Source organism: Cinclus cinclus, chromosome 2 (assembly GCF_963662255.1).
Source record: "Cinclus cinclus chromosome 2, bCinCin1.1, whole genome shotgun sequence".
NCBI lineage: Eukaryota > Metazoa > Chordata > Aves > Passeriformes > Cinclidae > Cinclus > Cinclus cinclus.
In genome coordinates this window covers 116,871,637-116,897,991 of record NC_085047.1, presented here as the reverse complement: position 1 = coordinate 116,897,991, position 26,355 = coordinate 116,871,637, and the positions used below count along the sequence as shown (strand labels likewise).

General features: G+C 47.5%; 2 protein-coding genes across 5 annotated transcripts; both read left to right on the top strand.

Moving 5' to 3' along the window:
• Positions 1-465: 465 nt before the first annotated feature.
• Positions 466-18,226, top strand: CRYZL1 (crystallin zeta like 1). 4 transcript variants are annotated; one of them, XM_062488214.1, is made up of 15 exons: positions 466-579; positions 799-874; positions 1,526-1,597; positions 2,388-2,465; positions 2,920-2,992; positions 3,390-3,434; positions 5,277-5,345; positions 6,988-7,121; positions 8,309-8,420; positions 11,284-11,304; positions 12,226-12,324; positions 14,641-14,762; positions 14,990-15,095; positions 16,372-16,417; positions 16,811-18,226. In XM_062488214.1, exons 3-15 carry the CDS (start codon positions 1,532-1,534, stop codon positions 16,908-16,910), a joined length of 1,071 nt encoding a protein of 356 aa, XP_062344198.1. In that variant the 5' UTR covers positions 466-579; positions 799-874; positions 1,526-1,531; the 3' UTR covers positions 16,911-18,226. The 4 variants fall into 4 exon arrangements, 3 of the variants coding, with proteins under 3 accessions (XP_062344198.1, XP_062344199.1, XP_062344201.1); XM_062488215.1 differs by having other exon boundaries at positions 476-579; positions 773-874; XR_009932998.1 differs by lacking the exon at positions 466-579 and having other exon boundaries at positions 602-874; positions 14,990-15,193; positions 16,340-16,417; positions 16,811-16,914.
• Positions 18,227-18,391: 165 nt separating this feature from the next.
• DONSON (DNA replication fork stabilization factor DONSON) lies at positions 18,392-24,780 on the top strand. The gene is made up of 10 exons (XM_062488213.1): positions 18,392-18,841; positions 19,468-19,548; positions 20,384-20,587; positions 20,672-20,850; positions 21,341-21,519; positions 22,073-22,196; positions 22,315-22,419; positions 22,785-22,983; positions 23,942-24,136; positions 24,394-24,780. Exons 1-10 carry the CDS (start codon positions 18,569-18,571, stop codon positions 24,529-24,531), a joined length of 1,677 nt encoding a protein of 558 aa, XP_062344197.1. The 5' UTR covers positions 18,392-18,568; the 3' UTR covers positions 24,532-24,780.
• The last annotated feature ends 1,575 nt before the right edge of the window (positions 24,781-26,355 follow it).

The following is a 26,355-nucleotide window of genomic DNA, read 5'->3' as shown; positions in this document are numbered from 1 at the left end:
CCGGAAAAGCGACTGAGCCCCGCCCCCTCCGCCCAATCAGAGCTCTGACAGCCCCTCTCTGACGCGCGACCTCCACCCGCCCCCCGCGTGACGGGCAGAGCGCTTAACCAATCAGCGGCCGGAATGGCGGCAGGACCCGCCTCCCGGCCAATCGCGGCTGGGCCAGACTGAGGGGTCAGCGCTCGGGGAGCGGTGAGGGGTGGCCGCGCTCTCTCCTCGCCGCCCGCGGGAGGCGCCTGCATTGTGCGTTCGGTGTTAATTCATCAGGTAATTGCAGCTGGCGTCTCCTCTGTCCCCGGCGATGTCCCACAGGTCGCGCCGGGCGCCGTAGCCTCCCTCGCCTCATGGAATGAGTGACATCCGCGCGGGCCAATCGTACGTCGGTTTTCACGATGAATCGTGAGCGCTCTCGCCGCTGCCGGAGGCTGTGATTGGTTGCAGGACGGGGCGGAGTCTGAGGCGAGGCGGATGTGAGGGACTGTCATGGCAACCGCGGCTGAGTCGCGGTGCTCGGGAGTGCTGCGGAGCCGGAGCCCCAGCCCCTGAGGGGCTGCCCGGGGCTGCTGGAGCAGCCTCTCGGTACGGGCCGGCTTCGCTCGGAACCCCTGAGGAGCTGCCCGGAAGTCGCGGGGCTGGAACGGGCCCGACGTGCGGGGCGTCTCGGGGTGTTCCCTCAGGGGTTACAGCTGCCATAATGGTCGCATGATTTCCTGCCACTGTGCTACCTGCTTTCCTTGTTAACTCGTTTTTACTGTTTGGTTGGTTTTTTGAGGGCTTTTTTTTTCCCTTTGTGAAAAGTTCCTGTTCCTTGAGGACGACACGGGAGAGGAGACCAGAACCCCAAGTGGTGATTTTTGGTGAAGTCACACGTAAGGTTCGTTGAATTCCTGCCCAGGAATTCCCTGCATTCCCTGAATTGTGTGGCTGGGTGGCAAAGAGCCCCTCTGCTGCACGGGGCACCCGTCAGTAAATCCTGTGTCCTTCAGTGCCTTTTCAGTTCCTACATCGATACCTGAAGGGATTCTCCAGGAGAGGGACTGGGGACAAGGCATGGAGGGACAGGACACAGGGAATGGCTTCAAAGTAGGATTGGATGGGATACTGGGAATTAGGAATTGTTCCCTGGCAGGGGCTGGGATGGAATTCCCAGAGCAGCTGTGGCTGCCCCTGGATCCCTGGAATGTTCAGTTCCAGGTTGGACACTGGGGCTGGGAGCAGCCTGGGACAGTGGGAGGTGTCCCTGCCATGGCAGGGGTGGCACTGGGTGGGATTTGACGTCCCTCCCAACCCAAACTAGTCTGGGATTCTGTAATCCTCAATCCTGTGGATTTTCTCTGTTATGGGCAAATAAACTTGCAAGCTTGGTTTTGAGCTTTTTTGTCACAAAGATTCGAATTGCCTGCAAACAGTGGCTGTGTTTCTTAAAAAGTGTTTTAAATTAATTTAATTTAATTTAGCAGGGCCTTAATGCCTTGTTTGCCCACAGACACTGCAGATGTCACAATTTGGTTGCTGTGTTTTTCAGGTCACTATGAAGTCCCTGTATGGTCAGCAGAATTCTCCTGGAGAGGAAATGACATTTGTGTTCCAGGAAAGAGTGAGTTCCCATCAGAACAGCTCTGTCCATCAGGCAGGGGAAGAAGAGAGTTTGGCTTAGTGCCACGGGGGAATTGAGGCACAGAAATCTTGGGAAAGGATGGTAGGATCCCTGCACACACAGGCAGGAAAAGGAAGGTAGGGAACGTGCATTTTGTCATCAGCCAGCACTTGCCAAGACCACTGCTGGATTTCTCTGCAGTTTTGGTGTCCAGACTTTACAAACAGGCTGTGCAGGCATGAAAAATGAACCCTGGATCCACATTTCCTGGCTGATTTTTTCTGGTCACTGAAAAAGTAGAAATAGAGCTTGAGGAGTTTGTCAGGTTTGGGGTTGTTTATTTGATATCATTTGGACTTCATTTTGAACTTGAATGTTGACCTCAGTGGATTTGTCAGGATTTGTGCCTCAGATAAAGGGGAAAAAAAAGCTCAACAGAAAAATACTGTCAGTGTCTGATGAGGTTTAATAAGGTCTAGTGGTCAGTTTGCAATAATAATAATAATATAATTTAGTGACATAATAATAATGATGATAATGATAAGTAAGGTCTAGTGACCAGTTTGTAATAATAATATAATAATACAATGCTAATGCTGTTGATAATGATGATAATAATAATAATAATAGTAATGTGTTAAAATGGTGTTGTAAACCCCTTTTCACTGAAAAAAAACCTTCCTGCTCTCCCTACAAAACAATCTAAGAAGTGGAGAAGTGCTTTCAGGAGCTGGAGAAGCTCCTGTGGGCACATCCATTGCCTAACACAGCAACTGTAAATCTGTCCTAGGAGAACCCTCCTGCCACCAGAGACCACGATGTGAAGGTGCAGGTCAGAGCCTGTGCTCTCAGCTGGGTGGACACAAAGGTATTTGCTTGGGGTGATGTAAAGCTGGGGGTGTCTGTGCTTTCCATGGCCCTTGGCACAAGCTGAGGTTGTGGCTTTGCTGCTGGCAGTGGGCACAGGACTGGGCTGGGGTTCTTGCACAGCTCTGAATAAAAAGCATCTGGAGTTTGGTTCCTAATTTATGGAGACAGATCAGTTCTGAGCCATGAGATCTCTTGCAGTAAATCTGCACTCTAAGTCATAGGTTGGCTTGGCTGGTAATAACTCCCTGCTTTTATTTTTTAATATGCTTCTAAATTTAAATACATAAATCAATGCCATGGTTTAATATTCACTGAGGAATGTGTGCACTTTTATCCCTTAGATAACATTTTGGTAATGGCCCAACCTTACTGTGATGATCCAACACTGTAAGATGATAATAAATGTGTAAATATGGAGCTCTAGCAAGAATGTTGTAATTGTTTTCATTTAGCTCCTGTCAGAAATTAAACTGAAGAAGGAACTTGTGCCTGTTGGGCGAGAAATTTCAGGAGTTGTGCTGGAAGGTGAGTGAGTGTCACTGCCCAGGGAGGGGAGGGAGCAGGGATTCCAGTCAGAACTAAGAACTCCTTTGGCTGGGGCACTTTAGGAGCAGGAACTCTGCTTCTTTGCTGTCCCAGTGCTGTTACCACTCCCCTGAGGTGGAGTGTCCAGCCTGGCTCTCAGACACCACCTGAGTGTTCCTGCATGGAGCTCCTTGTGGCTGAGGTGCCAAAGTTTAGGGAATTCAACATTTGGGCTTGGCATGTGTGCAATCAATAGAATTATGTTTTGTTCAGTAGAAAAGTGTATCTTTAGTTTTGTGAGCTGGTGATAACCAGTGCTTCCAAATGCCCATCCCATTCCTGCTATAAATATTTATCTTCTTCCCTTCTTTCCTCCTTTTCACCTCTCCCTGATGAGTTGGAAGCAAGGTGACCTTTTTTCAGCCAGATGATGAAGTGGTGGGTAAGTTAATGCCTGTTTGCCTCAACTGACACCAACAGTCATCTTTTTATAATGAATGACTGAGGTTAGAATAATTGCTAGAGCTAAATTGACCATGTATTTTCAAAATTAACTGCTGTCACATGCAAAAACTTATAAATGGGAATTCTGTTCTGAGAATGTTCCCTTAGGATTTGAAATATGATGTTGTACTAACCACCAAATTGTGAATGATGCCTTAGGAGAGAGGAGTTGTTTTTTAGGGCCATTCTGAACCACGTGTTTATATTTTGTGTGCTGAATGGAAGGATTAGAGGATGACTGAAGTTCTGAAAGTGGGACAGAGTGGAGAGTGATGTGGGGAGAATGTGTGTTTGAACATTGTGGTCTTTCTTGCATTATTTCCTCATTGCACAAGAGCTGCTCTAGGCAGCTCCTGGAGACTGAATATTCATTCCCTGGATGAACCTTGGACACAGCTCCAGATGTGTACAAGCACATTTTTAATGGGAACTCCAAAAGGCTGCATGTTGGAACCCTGGAAACCAAAAATTTTACTTTCTATACTAGCAAGCACTGACCCCCAAGAAAACACTACATTTGACCTGAGTCCATGGAGAAGGCTTCCATAATGGAATGATGGAGCTGGGATCATGGGGGTGTAGTTTGAATAGAAGTGTGTGATATCACACGGGGGAAAACTTAGAGTTTAAGGTTTTAGAATGTAGCAATATATAGAAAACAAAATGGAGGTTTTAGGGCAGAGGTTTGTCTTTCTTTTTAACCTTCTTCTTCTTCATAGGTCTAAGTGAACATGTTTAATTGAATAAAAAAATCCACATTGCAGGCCATGAGTAGTTGGTTATTGGGTTAAAAAGAAAAATAATTTAAATGGCTTTTCTTAATTGGACAACTTACCCTTAAAAGGCCTTGTAGAGAAAAAGATAGGGCTCCATTTTTAGCTTGTTAGCTTAAGGTACTGTAGAACTCAGGGTTCGTGAGAATGTAATATAAATAAAAATTAACAAACTCAGTCCAAACAAGAAATACCATCCTGCACATTTAATCCCCACCTGCACAAAAAGAAAAAAAAATGTAATAACTGGACAGAGCAGACAAATTTGCAAGGCAAAGCCCTTTGGTCTGAATGGAATTGGAGATCTGTGGGGGAGAAGGAGAAAAAGAATGGCTTTCCCTGGGATGGATGGGACATTAATTCAGGAGATGGAGCAGGTGCCAGAACCTCCTGTTCAGGAGAGTTCTGTGGCCAGGTGAAAAGGTAAAAAGCTCAGTTATAATCAGGATGGATGTTACTCTGTTTGCTCTGCTTTTGCTTTTTGTGCCTTCCCTAGGCAGTTTTTTTTCCTGCACTTCAATTTTACTATTCTTGTTTTTAACACTTTCACATTCCTGAGTGCTCTTCCTGTGCTTCTTCCTGTGCTGCCTGTGCTCTGTTGCTGCCTTTTCAGACCACAAGTTCAGGAGCTGGGATGGGAGAGGAGAGGAGCTGTGGGGTGCTTCAGATCCCTCCTCTGTGATCCAGCCTGGAGTGGAAGGGGAACACTCAGAGTGTGCAGACATCAGACATCCCCAGAGAGAAATGACACCTGCCAGTACCAAGCAGCATTCAGTGGTGTCCCCATTCTTTCTCCCTCAATCCCAAAATGCTGTAGAAGCACCTCTGGAATGGCCTTGTACCCATGGACACCCCTGGCCATGGTCTCTTACCTGTCCTAAATCTGCCAAGAGGGGACTGAAGCCAGACCAAGCAGGACCAGGGAATTCCTTGGGAGAATGCTTTGGCTGGAATGATTGCTTGTGTGAAATTCAAGGTCTGTGTTCTTTTCTTTCTTTTTTTTTCAGGAATTTTGCCCCTGGATTCTGAGGAGTCTGGTGTCTGTGAAGTTATCCTGGTTCATGAGCATTATTTGGGTTTGTACGATTATACATTTTGCTGAAGATTTTTTTACTGTATCTGTTGACTTTGTTTTAGCTTTTCTAAAAGGGAGCCCATTACCTTGGAGCTCTGGGCAACTCTTTCCATTCCAAAATTCCTGCTGCCCCACTAAGTCACAGAATTTGAACACTCAAGTGCTCTCAAAGGCTTTTTCTTTGCTGTCACCTAAACCACACAGGCTGACCCTGTTTTTTTCCCTTTACCTTTTTTTTTTTCCCTTCTAACTTCCCATTTTTGTTGCTTGATTGTTATACTTTTTCCTAACCCATCAAAAAATTTAGTGAGCAGAAATTTGCTCTTTTCTTCCTTTTGACTCAGTCCAGCAGTATCACTTGGGACCAGACTTAACAGACAGGGTGAAACAAGCAGACTGGAACTGGAGAAAGGAGTTTTCAGGAATGAGAGTCAGAGAAAGCCTAGTACTGAAACATTGTTTTCAATTATTGTGGGCTTCCAGTTTTCCCTTTCTGGGCATAGATTGCTCTGATGAATAGGATACTAAATGTGGGAGTCCCTGTCCTTCTTCCAACAGTTTGTTGCCTTGAGCAAGCTATTCTTTCAGGCAAAATTTGCTCTCCCCAGAGCAGCTGTGGCTGCCCCTGGATCCCTGGCAGTGCCCAGTTCCAGGTTGGACATTGGGGCTGGAAACAGCCTGGGACAGTGGAAGGTGTCCCTGCCATGGATGGGTGGGCTTTGAGGTCCTTCCAACCCAGATCATCCTGGGATTCTGAAAATCTAAATTTGGATTGTGTTGTTTCTGTGACTCCCCATGAATTCCAGCTGTGTAGTTATAAGGTGTCTCCCTTAAACTTGGTTATGCCAAAAATGAATCCCTAATTTGTGTAAAATACTGAAAAATATCCTCTCCATGGCTTCTTAATATGAGAGGGAAACAGGAGTCAGTGATGTCCAGTTTGCAGGGGGAGCCTTCCAGACTTGCTGTGACAGGTTTTACTAACTAAGCCCCTGTTGGAACCCTGGTCACTGAGAGTTCTGAACTTTCTGTGCTGGCAGGCACTGACCCCCAGGAGAACTCTGCATTTGACCTGAGGCTGTGGAGAAGGCTTCCAAAATGGAATGATAGAGCTGGGATCATGGGGGTGTAGTTTGAATAGAAGTGTGTGATATCACATGGTGGAAAGATTAGGATTTCAGGTTTTGGAACTTAGCAATATATAAAGTAAGATGGGAGTTTTAGGGCAGAGGTTTCTTTCTTCTTCACCTTGTTCTTCATGGGTTTGGGTGATATTTTGTAATTGGATAGAAAAACGTACATTGTGGGTCATGGGTGGTTGGTTATTGGGTTAAAAGTAAAAATAATTTATGTGTCATTGCTTTATTGGACCATTTAGCCTTAAAAAACCTTGTAGAGAGAGAGATAAAGCTCCATTCCTCCATTTTAGCTCTTTAGCTAGAAGTGCTGTAGAACTCACTGTAACACAGAGAAGAATTAATAAGCATCTAAGTCCGAACAACAAATTCCATCTCCTGCACATTCAATCCCAACCCTGGCAAGACAAAAAAGATTAAAAAGTGATAACCCCCAGGGATTTTCCTGGGGTGTTTACCATCTCTTGTGTGTTTGTTTGTGTGTTTGTTTGTGTTTGTGCCCCTCAGTTCACAAGCCAGAGAAGGTGTGCTGGGTGGAGGCTGCCGGGACGGTGCGCGACGGGCTCCGGGCGTACACAGCCCTGCACTACCTGGCCCAGGTGTGCCCTGGCAGGAGTGTCCTGGTCCTGGATGGAGCAAGTGTGGGTATCAGCTGGGCAATGGCACAGATTCCTTGTGCACAAATCTCCTTTAGCACACAGCCCCTGCATTTTTCACAGCTGGGAGTGCTGGCAGTGCTTTCATTTCGTGGGTTTGCAGGAAGGTGTTGGATCCCAGAAACCTGGGAATTTTGAGCTTTCTGTGCTTTCTGGCACTGACCCCCAGGAGAACACTGCTTCTGACCTGAGCCCTTGGAGAAGGATGCCAGATTGAGTGATGAAGTTAAAATCACTGGTGTGTAGTTAAATAGAAGTGTGTGATTTCACATGGTGAATGGTTTGGAATTTGAGATTTTTATAATGCAGTGATAGGTGTGGGACAAGATGGAGGATTTGGGGTGGTGTCTCTTTTGGTGTTCATCTTCCTTCATGGTTTCAGGGAGTGGTTTCTGCTTGGACCGTCAGTGCTGCACTGCAGGTCACAGGAGTTTGGTTATTGGGTCAAAAGCATAAATAGTATAGGTGTTAGCTCTTTGTTGAACTGTTTAGCTTTAAAGAGACCTTGCAGCTAGCTAGGTTCAGCTCCATTTTGCTCACTTTTAGCTGGTTTTCCCACGTGAGGTCCTGACCAGGAATATTGTCCTGCCTGCAGTGTGGGGGTGCAGAGAGGGAGGGTGTTCTGCTGCCCTACAGTGACACAGTTTTGCCCAGAGTCCTCAGGGATAACTGCAGGAAAATGCCTTATTTTTTATTCCTCTCCCACCTCTGCTTTTTTTACATTTTCCTGGATATAAATAATTTGGTTTGCATTCCTGCTGTTCTTAGTGCTAATGAAGATGTGGGTCTCCCTCAGCCAAGGTTCTGTAATGTAAACACAGAGCTGGGGCTTTTTCCTTGGAGCTTTTTTCCCTTCAGGCTCTGAGTTCCAACTGCAGTGAATGTGGCTGTGTTAATTAAAGTAGAAATCTGAGCTATTTTGTTGAAGACAAGAACCAGTTACTGACCAAAAGTTCATTCAGAGCTTCCCAGTCACTGAAGAGTTGTTTTGGCCTCACTTAGGTCTGTGAATATTCAGTTCTTGGTTCAGATGTATTTTCTTTCCAGAACTTCATTTCTGGATACTCTCCTGAGTGGCCTCTGCAATATAATTGTTCCTAAACAGCATCAAATTGTTGGTGTAAATAAATGAATTGATAAATTATTCAATGACCCTGCTTTTCCCTGCTCAGCCGTTCGGTACCATCGCGATTCAGCTGGCTCAACACAGAGGGGCCAAAGTCATCTCCACTGCCCACAGCCTGGAGGACAAGCAGTACCTGGAGAGGCTCAGACCTGCTGGGGGTGAGTTTCGTCCTTCAGTGCTAAAGTTTGACCTAAAGGATGTCTCAAAATACCTTTTTCTGTCAGGTCTAGAGACTTAACGTCTGTAAAACTGAAATACAAATTGATAAATAGTTTAATTAAATAGTTTTCAGGTTTGTTCTGTACTCCACAGGTACTTAATTTCTGGTTTAGGTGTACTTAGTGGCATTTTATTCTCCATTTCAGTTATAATGACTGGCAGTACTTTCCAGTAATGCTGAGTGCTGGCTTTTGGCCTAAGTGCTCAGGAAATCTTTCCATTTGATGAAGTGGTTGCTGTGGAAGGAAGAATTGCTGACTCACCACTGCCCCAGTGTGTGCCAGAGCTCACACAGCTCACACCCAGCACTCAGCAGCCTCAGATTGCTCCTAGCAGGGTTTTATCCAGTGTCAGGTACTGCCACAGCTGGAGCTGGGCATGCACAGGCTCTGCGTTCTGCTGTCTAAAGGAGCTCGGCCTCACACACAACTCTTGTATTCTTCCCTGACTTCTTCTCTTTGGTACTTCAAGTTGGGGTTTGTTTTATTTTTTCCTCTGAAAATAACATGAGAAAATACTCTGTGTAGGAGCTACTGGCATCTTACCAAAATTTTGGTGGTGTTTTGCTGAGGAAAGTGGAATATTCCTTTATTCAGACAGATTGGATTGTCAAGTCTGGCTGGATTGCAGCAAAAGTTTAGAACTGGTACCTGCTACTTCCTCCTGCAAATACCCAGTGTCATCCCCAGGTTTATTTTTCAGGGGGTGATTTTTCTGTTGGCATTCACTGAAGTTCCAGAGCAGTAAAATGCCTTTGGGGGGAGCCTTGTGCAGGCACATCTGCATGGTTCCAGCTGCAGCCACCAAAGCACCCCAGGGCTGGGGGAGATCAGCTCAGGGGGGGCTGCTGCTGGCCCTGCAGCACCTGCCAGGCTGATTTCTCTGCAGCTTGATAGGGACACTTCATTTTTGCAATTCAATCCAAACCCCCTCTTTTTTCCTAATTTCAGCAGCCTTTTTTGCTCTCTCTATATATTTTACTGAACTAGAGCAGTCATGACAGACATCAGAACTGGAAGATTTTTGGGAATGCTGTTGCTATGCAGAGCCTTGTTGCACCAACTGTTACAAGGCCAGAGAGGAAATACTGAAGACCTAAAACTTCCTTTTGTAACATTTTATGGGTTTATTTTGCTAATCATATGAAAAAATCACGAGCTAGGAAAGGATTTAGCAATTTTATTCCCACAGTCCTGAGTTACTTTTTCCAGCATTTTTAAGTTCTTTGACTGTTCATGTCAAATAGATCCTAAGTAACCCAAGCTTTAAGTGGCTTCTTGTTTCTGTGGGTGGAGAATTTTCAGTTTTGGGCTTGTTCAGTGGGTTTTTGGTTAGTTTTTGGCAGTGTTCAGTGTTTGTGTTATCATTGTTGAGCATAGGCAAGCTGCTTCCTGGAATGGCTGAGGGGGAAAAATGATAACTGCAACTTTATTTCAAATAAAGAACTAGAACCTGGGTACAGCATTAAAGAGAGTAACAGTTTGAGTGCAAAAGCAAAAAAACTTTAAAAAGTGTTCAGACTTCCTGGTTTGTGTGCTAATTAGTGTGATTCCAGTGCCTGAAGTAGAAGTTCCTGGTAAAATTTCAGGATTTGTATTTAGACCAACAACATGGAGCTTTTTTTTGTCTTCAGTAATCTCTAGAGTAGAAGTTATAATAGAATGAGGGAGGGGATTTGAATTAATGTTGACATTTTCTTGCCTGTGTTTCAGTTGGAGTCAGAATATTCCATAAACAATGGGATGAGTTTCTGTTAGAGAGCCCAAGGAAAAGTATCCATACATACACAGATATTTCCTCTGCTCCCAAAGGCACCTTCTGGGGTTTTTTTTTCAGTTTGGTTTGTGAGATTTTATTCTGTGCTCTCTGCTTAGAGAATCCCCCAGTGATGTCCTGGCTGTCCTGAGCACAGTGCCTGAACCCCCAGCACATCCAGGGTTTGATTCCAGGCTGTGCAATCCTGGTGTTTCTGTGCCTCCCAGCAGAGGAGGAAACAAACTGAAGTTTTGCCAGTCAGAAGAATGTTGCTTTGGAAGTTGTGCAAGTCACAGCAGAAGAAACTGAGCTAATTTACCAGTATTTTATGAGAAATATATAAATGATGAAGTATTATAGAAAATATTATTACAATTTGTTGCTTGGCCTTTTCCAAAGTGGTGAGAATTTTTTCCAGTATTTTTTAGGAAGGAAGTTGGCCAGGATTTTGATAAGTACTGTTTGAACTATTGTACTGAGTTAAGGAACAAAAGTGGACATTTTTTGGCATACAAAAATCAGAAAATACTCAAACTGGTGGAAGTCTAGCCTTTTTTTTTTTTTTTGATTGCCGGGTGTTTGGGTCTATGAAACCAGAATTATTTTCAAGAAGTGAAATTATTTGCAGAAATAATAAATAATACTATGTCAAACTTACCTGTTAAGGAAAATGTTCTAACTTCATGACTGAAGGAAATGAAGAAGAATAGGATATTGTGGGGGTTTATTTGCATATGGGGAATGTGCTATCATTAATAATTAATTATTATCCCATTTTAGTAAACTTTGACATTATGTTCTTCTCCAGTGAAATCATTTGACTTGTGTGGAAAAAAAGAAATGAGGGAATGGCTTAGGATTTGAATGCATCCTACGATTTGACTGGGGATTTGAAGGGACAAAAAGAACCAAGCCCCAGGCATTTCTTGATGATTTGTTAATATTGATGATGTTTTAATTGCCTTAATGACCAGCTCCTCGCATTTGTTCTTGCCTCCCTCCCTCCCTCCCTCCTTCCTTCCCTCCCCTGCTGGGATCCCATCCCAGGAGTCCGGCAGCCTTTGGTGGGTAAGTGCAGATCAGAGCTCTGGAAACGAGCTGCCAAATTTGTTTGATGTTTTAGCTGTGAACACTTGGGCTCCTTCAGTTTCTAAATGTTTCTTCTACCTCATAATAACCAAACCAAACCTGCAGCTGCTCCTTCTCTGCCCCTGTGTTGTTGTTATGATATTAAAAATGGCTTTTACCTGATGGAGGGCAGGGCTGGATGGGATACTGGGAATTAGGAATTGTTCCCTGGGAGGGTGGGGAGAGGCTGGGATGGAATTCCCAGATTTGCTGTGGCTGCCCCTGGATCCCTGGCAGTGCCCAAGGCCACGTTGGACATTGGGGCTGGGAGCAGCCTGGGACAGTGGGAGGTGTCCCTGCCATGGCAGAGCTGGGAATGGGATGGGATAATGGGATGGGATTTAAGTTCTCTCCCAACCCAAATCATTCCAGGATTCTCTCATTCCTGATTCTGTGGTTTTTCTTTGTAACCAACCACAAATAGGGTATCATAGATACATGACAGGAAAATGTGTTGGTGGCTTTCAGTTCAGTAATATTTAAAAGAGCAGATGTAAATCCCTTCATCTAAATATTTCATTAAAGGCCCAGAAAGCCAGGACTAGGATAAGAAAAGCAAAGAATTAAATTAGAGAAGGATTTCTAATCTTAGAGTGCCACATTTTATCCTTTTGGGCCAACAAACTCCTGAGCTGAACTTCTGCATTCATACTTTTTGGAGTTGAAATTGCACTGTGTTGAAAACCAAAAACAAATTAATAATAATAGTAATAGTAATAAAATACGTGGCAAAGTTTCTTTGGGTGTAGCTGCAAACCCGTTTGTGGTACATGCCTTTGAGGACCTGAGCTCTCTGTTTTGAACATCTAAATTCCATTCTCTTGATCTGAAGTGGCTTCTGTTGCTGTCCTGTCCTGGCAGCCCGGGTGATCGATGTGTCCCATGGGAAGATTGACGTGGCCGAGAGCTGCCTGGAGGAGACGGGCGGGCTGGGCGTGGACATCGTGCTGGATGGAGGAGGTACCCCCGGGGCAGCTCCTGCTCCCTGGGAATTCCATCTGTTCTGTTCCCTGGGAATTCCATCTGCTCCTGCTCCCCGGGAATTCCATCTGTTCTGTTCCCTGGGAATTCCATCTGCTCCTGCTCCCCGGGAATTCCATCTGCTCCTGCTCCCCGGGAATTCCATCTGCTCCTGCTCCCCGGGAATTCCATCTGCTCCTGCTCCCCGGGAATTCCATCTGCTCCTGCTCCCCGGGAATTCCATCTGCTCCTGCTCCCCGGGAATTCCATCTGTTCTGCTCCCCGGGAATTCCATCTGTTCTGTTCCCCGGGAATTCCATCTGTTCTGTTCCCCGGGAATTCCATCTGTTCTGCTCCCCGGGAATTCCATCTGTTCTGCTCCCCGGGAATTCCATCTGCTCCTGCTCCCCGGGAATTCCATCTGCTCCTGCTCCCCGGGAATTCCATCTGCTCTGCTCCCCGGGAATTCCATCTGTTCTGCTCCCCGGGAATTCCATCTGCTCCTGCTCCCCGGGAATTCCATCTGCTCTGCTCCTTGGGAATTCCATCTGTTCTGTTCCCTGGGAATTCCATCTGTTCTGTTCCCTGGGAGTTCCATCTGTTCTGCTCCCCGGGAATTCAATCTGTTCTGCTCCCCGGGAATTCAATCTGTTCTGCTCCCCGGGAATTCCATCTGCTCCTGCTCCCCGGGAATTCCATCTGCTCCTGCTCCCCGGGAATTCCATCTGCTCTGCTCCTTGGGAATTCCATCTGTTCTGTTCCCTGGGAATTCCATCTGTTCTGTTCCCTGGGAGTTCCATCTGTTCTGCTCCCCGGGAATTCAATCTGTTCTGCTCCCCGGGAATTCAATCTGTTCTGCTCCCCGGGAATTCCATCTGCTCCTGCTCCCCGGGAATTCCATCTGCTCCTGCTCCCCGGGAATTCCATCTGCTCCTGCTCCCCGGGAATTCCATCTGCTCCTGCTCCCCGGGAATTCCATCTGCTCCTGCTCCCCGGGAATTCCATCTGCTCCTGCTCCCCGGGAATTCCATCTGCTCCTGCTCCCCGGGAATTCCATCTGCTCCTGCTCCCCGGGAATTCCATCTGCTCCTGCTCCCCGGGAATTCCATCTGCTCCTGCTCCCCGGGAATTCCATCTGCTCCTGCTCCCCGGGAATTCCATCTGCTCTGCTCCCCGGGAATTCCATCTGCTCTGCTCCCTGGGAATTCCATCTGCTCTGTTCCCCGGGAATTCCATCTGTTCTGCTCCCGGGGAATTCCATCTCCTCCTTCTCCCACTGCAGCACGCAGCTCCCAGTCAGCTGCTAAATGTGACTCAAATATTCCTCTGTTTAAAATTGAACATTTACAAAATGGCTTTAATGGGTCGAGCTGTGAGATTGTTGTTTGTGCTGCCTTGCTGGAATACAGAAATTAACCCCAATTAACAGCACTGCCAGCCTTTCTGCAAACCAACCCTAACAGGTGAAAGCTCTGAAGCTACTATTCAGAGTTATCTCAATAAAATATTATTACATATTATGCTAGATGTAATATGTAGTTATTACTATTACATATTTTATTTTATAGCATACTGCTATACATACTATATACTATAATATATAATGTATTTCTATATTATGTCTTACATATTTATTTATATTATATATGTTATATATACTTTTAGATATGTGAGTATATATTATAACATAATGCTGATATATATTTATATATAATAGTATATAAATATACAATAGTACCTAGATACATAATTTATATATTTAAATTAGATATTATTTTATATTTTGCATACTATAATATAAATACTAGAATGTGGTATATATTTAATAGATTTTATGTCTTATATATAATTATATTATGTATAATATATACTATTATATGATACATAATATAGGATATATTACTAGTCTATATTATTACTACATAGCATTATAAATATTAACAAAATATTACTCTGAATAGTAACTTCAGAGCTATTATAAAATACTGTTTTTATAATATCTAATATTTTCTATTTTAAATACTTTACATATTGCTTATATTCATATTATTTATAGTATATTAATGAATCTTCTAATATTTATATTTAATATTAATTTTATAATATTTAAATATTTTATAATATTTTATTGTTATTGTTACTAAAGTATATAAAACACTCAGGGTACAAATAAAGTAATAAATTCAGAGTTTTTCAGTGATTTTTATCTGAAACAACCAAAGAACTTAAGAATTCCACTGAAATGTGTGGAAATAAATACACACTGAGTTTTCCACATTTTCTTCTGTGCTCAGAGGAATTTATTCTTCTCCCCAGTGAGGTTATTCAGTGCTGAAGATGAACCAGCTCCCAAATCTCAGCTGCTGCCTCACAAGCACGACATCATCACTCTGCTTGGGGTTGGGGGACACTGGATAACCACGGAAAAGAACCTGCAGGTAAAGATGCTGTGGCAGGGAGTAGTTTGTCCTGCAGAAAATAGAGATACAGACACATAAAACTCTTCTTTTAACCTGTCAGTGTTACAAGTTTCTTCTCTTTGAAGAGTATGCAAGGGGTGTTTTTTTTTTGTTTGGTTTAACTATCTCTATAAAATAACCATTTAAGCTTTATTTTTGTGTGGGGAAAATATAACTAAATAACAATTTGCTTCAATTTGCTTCAGCTGGATCCTCCAGACAGCCATTCCTTGTTCCTTAAGGGAGCCACAGTGTCCTTCCTGAACGAGGAGATCTGGAACTTGTCCAACGTGCAGCAGGGCAGGTACCTCGATATCCTTTGGTGGAACTCTCACTGCTCCAAGGAGTGAAAATACAGCTGGGAAATCCCAGTGGTGCAGCTACAGTTTAAGAGACACTCAGGTTTTAAGGTATTTTCTACATTCCTTGTAAATACATCAAGGAATCCCAGACTGGTTTGGTGGGAAGGGACCTCACAGCCCATCCAGAGCCATGGCAGGGACACCTTCCACTGTCCCAGGCTGCTCCCAGCCCCAATGTCCAACCTGGAACTGAAAATGTCCCTACATTCATTAAAAGTAGTGCTGCAAAACACACATTCTCCACTTAACTGTAGATTTGATTCTGTACGGTTTTATTTTATTCAAGTGACATTTTGGATTTATTTTTTGTTGTTGTTCGTGTACATTTGGGTATTAGATGCATCACCTGAAAACTTAATGCACTCACAGTCACTGCAAAAGTTGAAGTGTTTTGGCTTCCTAACTTTTCCTTTATTTGCAATGTACAGGAATATTATGTACATAAAATGATTTGTTTTGTACCTAAAATGTATGTGGGTTGGGGAAAGGAGAAGGAAAAGGAATGTTTCCTACATTTGGGCTGATGCAGCTGGACTGAGCTCCCTGGGCAGGAGATTTTCAGCCCTGCAAGGTTTGGGTGCTTTTGGCTTTGGGGACTTTTGTAGCTTGTGAAATTCTGGAACATCTGGTGTTACTGTCATCTGAAGAAATCACAAATTGATCACTTTTTAAAAGAACTTGAGCTTCAAAAATCAGCCTGATTGCCCTTAAAATGAAGGATGAACCTTATTGTTTGAGTTTCATGCAAATACTGAATACAGCCCCATTAACTCACAGACCCCTCAGTGTGCTCCAAGAATTTCCAGCCTCTGCTGGGTTTCCAACTTCATTTTGGCTTTTTATCAGTTGCTTGTATGAACAGTCACAACAGCTACCTGGTCCCAAAATCTCATCTCTTCATTCTGCACAAAAAATGCCATTGATCAATGATTGATTGATGTTGTGCTAGTGCAGGCTGCACTTGTATTTCTTACTGAAATACTGAATATTTTCATACTGAAATAATGGAAATATTCCATATTTCATTTCTGCATCCTATTTCAAGAAAGGAAGTTTTTGATTCAGAAACAAGTGCAAAAATCTGATCTAGGGTCTGGAATTGAGGTTCATTTTCATTTTGCCTTCATCTTGCTGAGTTTGTATCGATACAGGGCTGTGACCAGCAAATGTGATTGTAAAGAGATTTCTCTCCAGGTCTATTGCTCCTTAACAGTCCTCCTGGATACCCATCCTGGAAGATATCATGGAGAAATTATCAAATAGCATTTTCAGGTAAAAGTGGTGGAGTTTTGGGTGGGTTTTTAAATTCAGCATTAGAAGCAGAAAATGCTTGCCAGCACAAACACTCCTGGGCAGAGCTTCAGGAGATAGGAAGACTCCCATAATAAGGTGGGAATGGAATTTCCCTTCCTTATAGCAGGATAACAGCTGCTGTCAAGCAGAACCCTCCCCACCACCCTCTTTTTTCTCCCTGCAAGAAGGATGTTTTCATTCACATGTCCTCCTGTTTGCTTTGGGGCTTTTCCCTTCTGTGCACTGGGGCAAAGTCATAAAGCTGTTACTTTGTTTGAGGAGGGAGATTGACACAGTGAAAGTAAAGCTTTTCCTGTGATATTTTTCTTGGCCTGAGTGTGCTCACCAGCACTTTTTACTGTTTCATTTTAGGCCACAGCTGGATGAACCCATCCCATTGTATGAAGCCAAAGTTTCTATGGAAATAGTTCAGAAGAATCAAGCAAGAAAGAGACAAGTCATCCAGTTCTGACACACAACTTGTGATTTTCTCAGCTTTCTTTCTCAAAGACAAAGAAATGTATTTGTGGAGTAAATCAGCGTACACTAGCAGGCAGTAAACAGAATTTAAACATTCTTTGTACCTCAGCACAAATGGTCTATGAAGCTCCCATGACTTCAGAGTTTTTTAATTCCCTTGACCAGAATGTTCCTATCAGCAGCTTCTAAAGAAGCAGCCTTGACAAAAAAATCTTGTCTGCCCTGCTGCACTTACTAATATCAGAAACATCTACAGGCAAACTCAGTTGCTGTTGGTTTCCAACCCTAAGAAATTAAAGAGGGAAGAAAGATACTTGGATTAGTCTTTTTGTCTCCAACCCCTATCAGCAGTTACCTTTACAGTTACCTTTTGCTTTTGCCTGCATTGAGACCGAATGCTACACTTAAAGATACTAATCCATATTTAAAATTGTTATTCAGTTGAAGGACTGGCAAAATTACCATGTTGGCAAGGGTGCCAGATGGGAAGGACGTGGTACTGACAGCAGGATTTCCCCCAGCTCTTTCCCTTCGTTTCAGCACTAAGGCAGTAAACCTGGTAAATGCAGGAGTTCCCAAGCTGGTGGAATTGCAGGAGACACGTTTGAGGCACTTTGTGTAGCTTGTTACCTTTGATATCTCACTTTCATTTCCCCTCTTCCAACCTCGGCACAGCCCAGATGTGTCTCTCCAGTATTATCCATGACTGTGGCCCATCTGAAAGTCAGCAGAGGGGAAGGAACTGCATTTTGTTTTCCTTGAAGCATGTGCCTTTCTACAAGCTCTAATTCGAGAGCAAAAATATTTTTTGCTTTCAGCCATGTTCCTCAATTTCAATGAGGATCACTCAAACCATAGACATGGGCACTTCAGAGCAGTGCCAGCAGTGGGAACACTGCAGAGGAAACAGATGATCCAGAGCCACGCTCGATCCGTCTCCTGTCGCTCACCGCACTGGGAGGAGGTTCTGGATAAATGATGCACAGCAAGCCTGTGGAATGAGCAGTAACTCTGACTGACTCTGCGTGTGCTCCCTGCAGCCTCGGAAAGGAGCGGTGCTTTGTGCAGGGCTGAAGCGGGCGAGTCCTCCGGGACTTCCACACCCATTGTGAAGCCGTGCACCCAGCTGGGGATTGATTCCCTGATGTTGATCAGTTTTGATTCAATGTTTCCAAAATACAGACGATCACAGGAAACAAATTGAAAAGTTCAAAAAGGCAAGAGCAAAAAGTGACAGAACTGTAAATTTTTTATTGCACAGCTTTTGTTTTATTAGATCTTTTGTCAGTAGAGATGTTGCTAACTCCCTGTTCATGACTTTTGACCCACATGGATTTCTAATTATACCATTTTAGTATTTATTATGCCTTTTAAGACCAGTTTACAACAGACTAGTGGTTTTCCATCCCAAAACACTCGTTTCTTCAACCCAAGTGAACTAAAAACCCTGTGGGTTCAGTGTCCATCTCACACAGCTGCGCCCTGGGGCGATGGTGCCGCGGGCGAGCCCAGCCCTGGGGGCCGCGCTCCCCTCAGAGCCCCTGAGGGCGGCAGCAACGGCGGCGCCGCTCCCTGAGCGCCGCCCTGGGGCGGAGCAGCCGCTCTTTGGCGCCAAGACGGGAGCGCGGCTCTTCCCGGCCCCGCTCGGCCATGGCCGCCCCTGCCGAGCCCGGGCCGTCACCCGGCTTCAAGAAGCCGCCGGCGCTGCTGCGGCTGAAGCGCAAACGTCCTGGGCGGAGGAATGATCCCGCCGCTGCTGCGGAGGCCGCCGCTGCCCCGGCCCCGCGGGGCCCCTCTGCAGCCGCCCGCCGGCGCAACCCCTTCTGCAGCCTGGACAACGCTCCGCAGCGGGCGGCGACCGCCCCGCAGCCTCCGGCAGCGACCCCGCCGGGCGGGGACCCATCGGCTGCGCCCTTCTGGCAGGTGGGTCCGAGCCCCGGCAGCGGGGTCCGCAGCTCTCACTCAGCCCTGAGCCATTGCCCTCAGCCCTGAGCCATTGCCCTGAGCCATTGCCCTCAGCCCTGAGCCACTGCCCTGAGCCAATTGCCCTGAGCCATTGCCCTGAGCCACTGCCCTGAGCCACTGCCCTGTGCTCTCAGTCCTGAGCCCTGAGCCACTGCCCTCAGCCCTGAGCCACTGCCCTGTGCTCTCAGTCCTGAGCCCTGAGCCACTGCCCTGAGCCATTGCCCTGAGCCACTGCTCTGAGCCCTGAGCCATTGCCCTGAGCTATTGCCCTCAGCCCTGAGCTCTCAGCCATTGCCCACAGCTGTCACCCTCAGATCTCAGCCATCGTCCTCCTCCTCAGCTCTCTGCCATTGTCCCGAGCCCTTTTCCATGCAGCCCCGGGCTCGCCCCTGGCTCCTCCAAGGCCCTGCTGGGCTGGAGCTGTTGCTCAGTGCTGGGTGTGGGTCTTGTCCTCCCCCTGAGCGTGGCTTGTTTGCAGACTGGAGTGCTGAGGATCACTCGGAAATGTCACTGCAAAGGCAGTTTATAAAAAGATCATCCCGGTGTATCCTTTGTGCTGTGCTTTATGTTGCTCTTTCATTCAGTTTTTAGAGCTGGGCTGTGAAGAGAAGCCCCCTAAGAGAGCAGAGCCTGCTGAAAGTTCCGACATCCTCGCCCTAAGCCAGGTATGGAACAGTGCACACTGCTGGAAAGATTTCAGCTGTTCTCTGGGCGTGCAGAAAGCTGAAACTGTTTCATTTGGTATTGGGTGGCCCATCTCTGCATAGAAGAATGTACAAAAATGTCAGTCATCGAGGAAATTGCTTACAATGATGTTTCCTGCTCTGGCATCAGCTTTTTAAACCCAGCCTTCTGCCTGACCTCAGAGCTGTTGTAGTTCCATGGACAGAGGTTGCTGTCTTTCAGTTTTATTTACATGTTGACTATAATTATACTGTTTTTTAGTTTTATATGTAGTTGAGCTGAGGATGTTCTTCACCAGACAGACCTCCTGCAGTCTGGTTTTCAGCTGCAGAAATGGAGCACTGCGTCAGGCACTTAAGAAAGCAAGAATTCCTGAAAACCAGCCCTTGAAATTGAAACAGAGTTTCAACAGACATTCTCTAATGTTGTTCTAGATACAGAAACTGAAGTTCAAACTAAATTGGAAGGATAGAAAAAAGAGAACAAACTGTCTTGGAGGTGCCCAGGGCTTTTTTTTTGCATGTGACCTTACAGTCACCAGGAAAAGATGAAATGAAATAACCATTTTGGCATGGAAATTCTTGTCTTTATAAACACCAGTCTCAGGGCTTTTTTATTTTAATCATTTATCCTTTTATTTGTTCCTAGTTTATATTGTTGGAAGGACCATGTGGTTTTATAGGCAATAGAATGGAGTATTTCTACAAGAATGTGGTACTGAGTGAAACAATCAAAATAATAAACCGTGCCTTTGGTTCAGCCTGTGGACAGGTTTAATTTTCTGCGAGTTAACTGATGCTGTTTCTGTTTGCTCAGGACCTTCATTCACCTCTCGCTGTACCCAAAGCTCCCTCCTCGCCACGGCAGGAGTTCCCTGCAGACTGGAGTATTAAAACACGGGTTCTCTTCATGTCCTCCCAACCCTTCACCTGGGCAGAACATCTGAAAGCACAGGAGGAAGCGCAGGGGTTTGCTCAGCACTGCAGAGCTACAGAAACCACCTTGCCCCAGAGCGTGCAGGTGAGAGAGCTGGGCGGGTGGCTGGAGCTGCAGCTTTTGTTCCTGGCAGCTTTTCCATCCCCTCACACCCTGTCGGACCTGCAGGAGCCTCGGCTGTGCACGGAGCTGCGCTGTGCCTTCCAGCAGAGCCTGGTGTACTGGCTGCACCCCTCGCTGCCCTGGCTGCCGCTGTTCCCCCGCCTCGGGGCAGACAGGAGGATGGCTGGGAAGGCGCGTCCTTGGGCACAGGACGAGGCCCTGCAGCAAGTGCTCATGAGTGACTGGTAAGTGCAGCCGAATTACTGGGTGGGCTGGCTAGGAGTGAGACAAAGATTTTAATTCGTCACGGAATCATGGGATGCTTTGGTTTGGGAAGGATCTTAAGAATCATCACATTTCAACCCCTGCCATGGCAGGGATGCCTCCCACTGTCCCAGGCTGCTCCCAGCCCCAATGTCCAACCTGGAACTGGGCACTGCCAGGGATCCAGGGGCAGCCACAGCTGCTCTGGGAATTCCATCCCGGCCCCTTCCCACCCTCCTAGGGAAGAATTCCTTCTCAATATCCCATCCAGCCAGTTCTAAACAATTCCTTTTCTCCTGGCACTATTTACAGGGATAAAAACTAACTCTCCCAGGGAACTTCCCACCTTCTCAGGGAACGATTCCTTCCCACTATCCCATCAAATCCTCCTTTGAAGCCATTCCCTGTGTCCTGTCCCTCCATGCCTTGTCCCAGCCCCTCTCCAATGCAGCTGTTTATTCCCCCCGGCAGGTCGGTGAGCTTCACCTCCCTGTACAACCTGCTGAGGGCGCGGCTCTGTCCCTATTTCTACGTGTGCGCGGCGCAGTTCTCGGTGCTGTTCCGCGCCGCGGGGCTGGCGGGCAGTGCCGTCCCCACCGCCGCCATCGCCCCCACCACCCGCGGCCTCCGGGAGGCCATGAGGAGCGAGGGTAAGGGCAGCAGGGGCTGGGGACCCTTCACTGCTTCCTCTGGTCATGAAAATTAATACGCCAACACCAGGGTTTTGTGTGCAAAAAGGAGACTGAGGAGTCCTGTAGCTTTATCGGAATGAAGGGAGAGGCCAAGGGGTATTCCCCTGCGGTCTCTCCAATTTTTGGAGGACGCAGCCTCCTTTTGATCCCAGTTTCCCATCCATGTTTCCCTCTCTCTTTTCCCATGGGCTGAAGTACTTGAGAGGCACAGCCTTCCCAGAACACCTGATACCTGAGATTCCCCTCTAATGTACAACCTTCCCTTTTAATTTTTAATTCCTGTGGAATTCATGGATTTACCCCATTGCTGCTTTCATCTTTCAATATCCAGTTTCATTTATCAGCAAACCTACAGTTTGTCTGTAAAGGCAGATATCATTTTCCATTCATCAATCGGTGGAATCCATCCCATAGTTTCTTTTATCTGTCAGTGCTGGTTTTATCTCCCAGCAGGTCCCCAGCTCATTTGTAAAGACAAATCCCTCATTGCTCTCACTCTCCTCCGACCCAGGCATAGAGTTCTCCTTACCTTTGCTCGAGGAAAGTAGAACCAGGAAACAGAAAAACTCTGAGGAGTGTTTGGAAACAGAAACCACTGACGGCCTGGAAGGGGGCAGCAGTGTGGAGGATGCAGGGTGAGTAACAATGCTGTGCAGTGCTGGAATTCAAGGGCATCTCCAGGCTCCTGCACATTCTCTTTGGAAAACCTTCCTCAGAGGCACTGCCCTCCTAATATTGCTCCTGTGTCTCCAGGGAACCAGCTCCCAGCGATGATGATGATGATGGAAGTTTCTCTTGGCTTGAGGAGATGGGAGTCCAAGACAAGGTGAAGAAACCAGATTCCATTTCTATCCAACTGTATCCTTGCTTTGATTCTCCAGATGTGTGCACCAGGCAGTTGTTGCACCGCTGTGGCACACATTTAAGTTCTGTAGAAGTTTTCAAGAACCGTTCTCTAAATATGAATCCTCATGTTCCTGCATGTTATGAAATACTGCTTTTTTTAAAAAATTACTTTGCAAGTATTTCTAGGATTTGAAGCCGGGATTAAGATGCTGTTTAATATTTGAAGAACAGATCTGGATGAGTGCAAAGCTTGGTGATGTTTGGTTTTGGGGATTTTGGGCAGATGGGGTGTGTTGGGGGGGGGTTCACTGCTCCAGCTTTTTGGCACATGGGTGCTTCCCACTGCCCCTTGTTTTTCCCTTGACTCGGCTCCCCAGGCGCAAGGAGAAGCACGAGGTGCAGGTGGATCACAGACCCGAGTCGCTGGTGCTGGTGAGGGGCACTAACACCTTCACGCTGCTCAATTTCCTGATCAGCTGCCGCAGCCTGGTGGCCGTGGCGGGGCCGCAGGCGGGGCTGCCCCCGACGCTGCTGGCCCCGGTGGCCTTCCGGGGCGGGACCATGCAGACGCTCAAGGTGAGGGGAGGGACGCCGCTGGCTCCGGGAAGGGGAGGGAAGCGTTTCCTTACCCAGGGGATCGGATCCTGACTTGGTGGCGTTTCCCTCAGGCACCGCAGCAGGATTTTTGTGCCTAAAGCCCGAGTCAGTATTCTGTCTGCAGGCACAGCCTGTTCCTCAATCCCTCCAACACGTCCCTGCGCTGAGCTGACATCCCAGTGTTCTCTTTCATCACCTCCCGAGGGACGAGAGGCTGAGCAGAACTGCCCAGAGGGAAAATGGTTGTTAAGATTCTCCCCAGATCTTGTGGGGTCTCAGACTCTCCCCGCCCCTGAGCCACACCTCACCAGCTGTTCCTGCAAGGAATGGTTTGGTCTGGGAAGGACCTTCAGGATCATCCCATCCCAGCCCTGCCATGGCAGGGTCACCTCCCACTGTCCCAGGCTGCTCCCAGCCCCAATGTCCAGCCTGGAACTGGGCACTGCCAGGGATCCAGGGGCAGCCACAGCTGTGCCAGGGCTTCCCCACCCCACAGCCGAGAATTCTTTCCCTGTATCTAATCTAAATTTTTTCCCATTAAGAACAGGATGAGCTACTTGTTCCCCCAGAGAAGTTCATCCTGTTCTTCCCTTCCCTTCCCTTCCCTTCCCTTCCCTTCCCTTCCCTTCCCTTCCCTTCCCTTCCCTTCCCTTCCCTTCCCTTCCCTTCCCTTCCCTTCCCTTCCCTTCCCTTCCCTTCCCTTCCCTTCCCTTCCCTTCCCACTTCCCAAAACTTCCCTACAGCATTCCTGCAGCCCAGGGGGTACATTTTAGGAGTTGTTACAGCGACAGTAAAACTTCATTCATTGCACATGTTGCTGAGAACATTGAGCAGCGTTTCTGTTTTCAGCGGGCCTGTGGCACTGCAGTGTCCGAGCTGCTGAGAACCGCCCCTGGCTGTGGCGTGCGCAGCTCTAACCGTGGTGTTCTGCCCTCAGGCTCGGACTCTCAGCGGCCGTGTCCGGGTGCAGGAGGGCTTTGAGGACGTGTTCAGCCTGGAGGTGCTGGGGCCCATCCTGCCGCACGCCCTGCACGCCCTGACGCTGGTGCTGGGCCCGGCTCAGCGCGGCTCCTTCCGAGCCCTGCTCAGCCCCCACGAGCCCAGCGCCGCCTTCAACACGGCCCCGCCCCAGGTGAGGACACAGCCGCGGCCCTGCCCCGCAGCGGGAGCGCAAACGGGACCTTCCCTTCGCGGGGTTTGGCACCCGAGTACCCGGGACCAGCCCCTGCAGCCCCTGGGGCTTGTCCTCCCTCAGCAGTAATGGGGAACGGGGAGCTCCCCAGCGGGATCCCAGTGATTGCTGGAGCTCCAGGCCCTTCCCAACAAACCCTCGTTCCAAACCTCGTGTGTGTGTGTGTGTGTGTGTGTGTGTGTGTGTGCCCTTCACAGGAGGGTGTGCACCAGGACCTGCCTGCCTGCGGGCTGCATCCCAAGACTTTGGATCAGCTGAGTCAGACTCCCACCCTGGGAAAATCATCCATCCGCTTGCTGGAACTGAAGGATTACTGCTACACCTGGAAGGCCTAGGAATGCTGCTCCATGGAGCTGGATGCTGCCTCCCAGGGCTGCAGGTGCTGAGCTTGGGGCAGGGCAGGAGGCACATGAGGGCAGCACACACCCCACACAACTGGTGCACACGAACACTTCCAAAGGCTTTGAAACAAAGGAGGGCAAAGGCCTCCAGGGGGCAAAAGGATGGCTCCTTTTTTTAGTGTAGAAAGTGTTTTTTAAATAAAACTCTGCTTTATTGGTCTGGTTTGCCCCTGGCAGATCAGTGTTCCCCACGCACACGCACACATGGAATTTCTGCTCCTGCTTGGGACAGGAACTTGTAACCAGGTTGGAACTGGAACACCCCCCCCCCCCCCCCCCCAGGGCAGGGGAGAGGAACCAGAGGAGCTTTAAGGTCCTTTCCAGCCCAGACCCTCGGGATCCTATGGATGGATGGAATGCTTGGCAAAACCCCTTCCCTGACTGTTCACAGCCCTTGGTGTGTGACACCTCTTGGGTTGGGGTCATCTCTGAGCTGCACAGGGAGGAATGGAGGTCAGAGGACACAGAGCTGTGGCTGCAGCTGGATCCACTCCCCAGAACAGCTCAGCAGAGCTCCCACACCCACCCCAGGGTTAGAGGGAGCCCTTTGAACAAACCACAGCCTGGAGGGGAACAAGGGGAGGAATTCACTGGCTGCAGCACCTGAGCAGGAGGAAAGGGTGCTCAGGCCTTGGGAAGAGGTGTGCAGTGCCCATCCCTGCAGGTGTCACCTGGACGTGGCACTCAGTGCTCTGGGCTGGGGACAAGGTGGCCGTGGGGCACAGCACTCCGTGGGCTGGGAGGGCTTTGCCAGCATCAGGGATCCCATGGATCAGAGGAAGGAGCTGCTGTGTGCTCCCAGCAGGAGCGGAGTCTGACCAGGTGCTCTGAGTGTTTCCATGCAGGTAGAGGGGTCACAGATGTTTTGGGGAGTGTCATTTTTGGGTCACTTTTCCACAGCAGTTGGGTGAGCACATTCCTGCAGCAGGGAACCCCAAAGCTGAGTGGGAAGTGGAACCAACTCGTGCTTGTGTTCTCCAGCAATGTTTCTAATCTGATGTTTCATATTGGAAATGAAGCTTTGCCTGCTTTCCCTGCTGCTGCCCCTCGGGGTCTGGGATCACCAAGCAAATCCCTACAAACTGAACATGGGCAAGGAGCAGCTCCTGGGCCAGCAACAACTTCCTCTGCCTCCAGGTCCTTTTTGTCCGCAGCAGGGATCCAGCAGGGTGCAGTTCTGCTGCACTGCCTGCTGATTAATCCTGGCTTTTCAGAACTACTGTGACCTGTCAGATCCAGGAGCAAATCCCAGCTGCTCCCAGCTCTGGGATACGGGGCTGTTCCCAAAGGATCTGTGGTTCCAAGAACACATAGACTCCCATCTTTAAGCCACGAAATCCAGACCTTTCCTAAGTTATTTTTTAAATGGAGTCTTTAGTGGGACTGGATTTCTTTGCTGCTGGGAGAGAACTCGGGTCTTTGCTTACACGTGGGAAACAGGGATAGAGAAAAAGGAACAAAACAAGTACAGGGGCTTGTACATTCCCAAATTAGTGTCCAGCTAATTAGTGTCCAGAATTCTGAGCTGACATGGAGAGCATGGATTGCACAGAATGCTCAGCAGCCCTGGGGTTTGAGCCAGACACGCCCGAGCACTCCCAGAGCGCCTCTTCCCTCATTTCCTGGGGATTCCACACCTCCCAGGCAGCTCCCAGGACAAGCTCCACACATTTAGTCAGAGACCAAAGGCGAGATGCCAAAGGGAAAAAAGTTTAATTCGAGACAACAACGTCCATGAAATGATCAACTGAAGCATTT

What these genes read in the sequence shown, in the direction of transcription:
- CRYZL1 (XM_062488214.1), top strand. Translation starts at nt 1,532, where the DNA reads ATGAAGTCCCTGTATGGTCAGCAGAATTCTCCTGGAGAGGAAATGACA. An exon ending in TTCAGGAGTTGTGCTGGAAG is followed by an intron (nt 2,993 to 3,389) that starts GTGAGTGAGTGT and finishes CTCCCTGATGAG; the next exon opens with TTGGAAGCAAGGTGACCTTT. An exon ending in CCACGGAAAAGAACCTGCAG is followed by an intron (nt 14,763 to 14,989) that starts GTAAAGATGCTG and finishes AATTTGCTTCAG; the next exon opens with CTGGATCCTCCAGACAGCCA.
- DONSON (XM_062488213.1), top strand. Translation starts at nt 18,569, where the DNA reads ATGGCCGCCCCTGCCGAGCCCGGGCCGTCACCCGGCTTCAAGAAGCCG. An exon ending in AGCAGTGTGGAGGATGCAGG is followed by an intron (nt 22,197 to 22,314) that starts GTGAGTAACAAT and finishes CTGTGTCTCCAG; the next exon opens with GGAACCAGCTCCCAGCGATG. An exon ending in GATTCCATTTCTATCCAACT is followed by an intron (nt 22,420 to 22,784) that starts GTATCCTTGCTT and finishes TCGGCTCCCCAG; the next exon opens with GCGCAAGGAGAAGCACGAGG.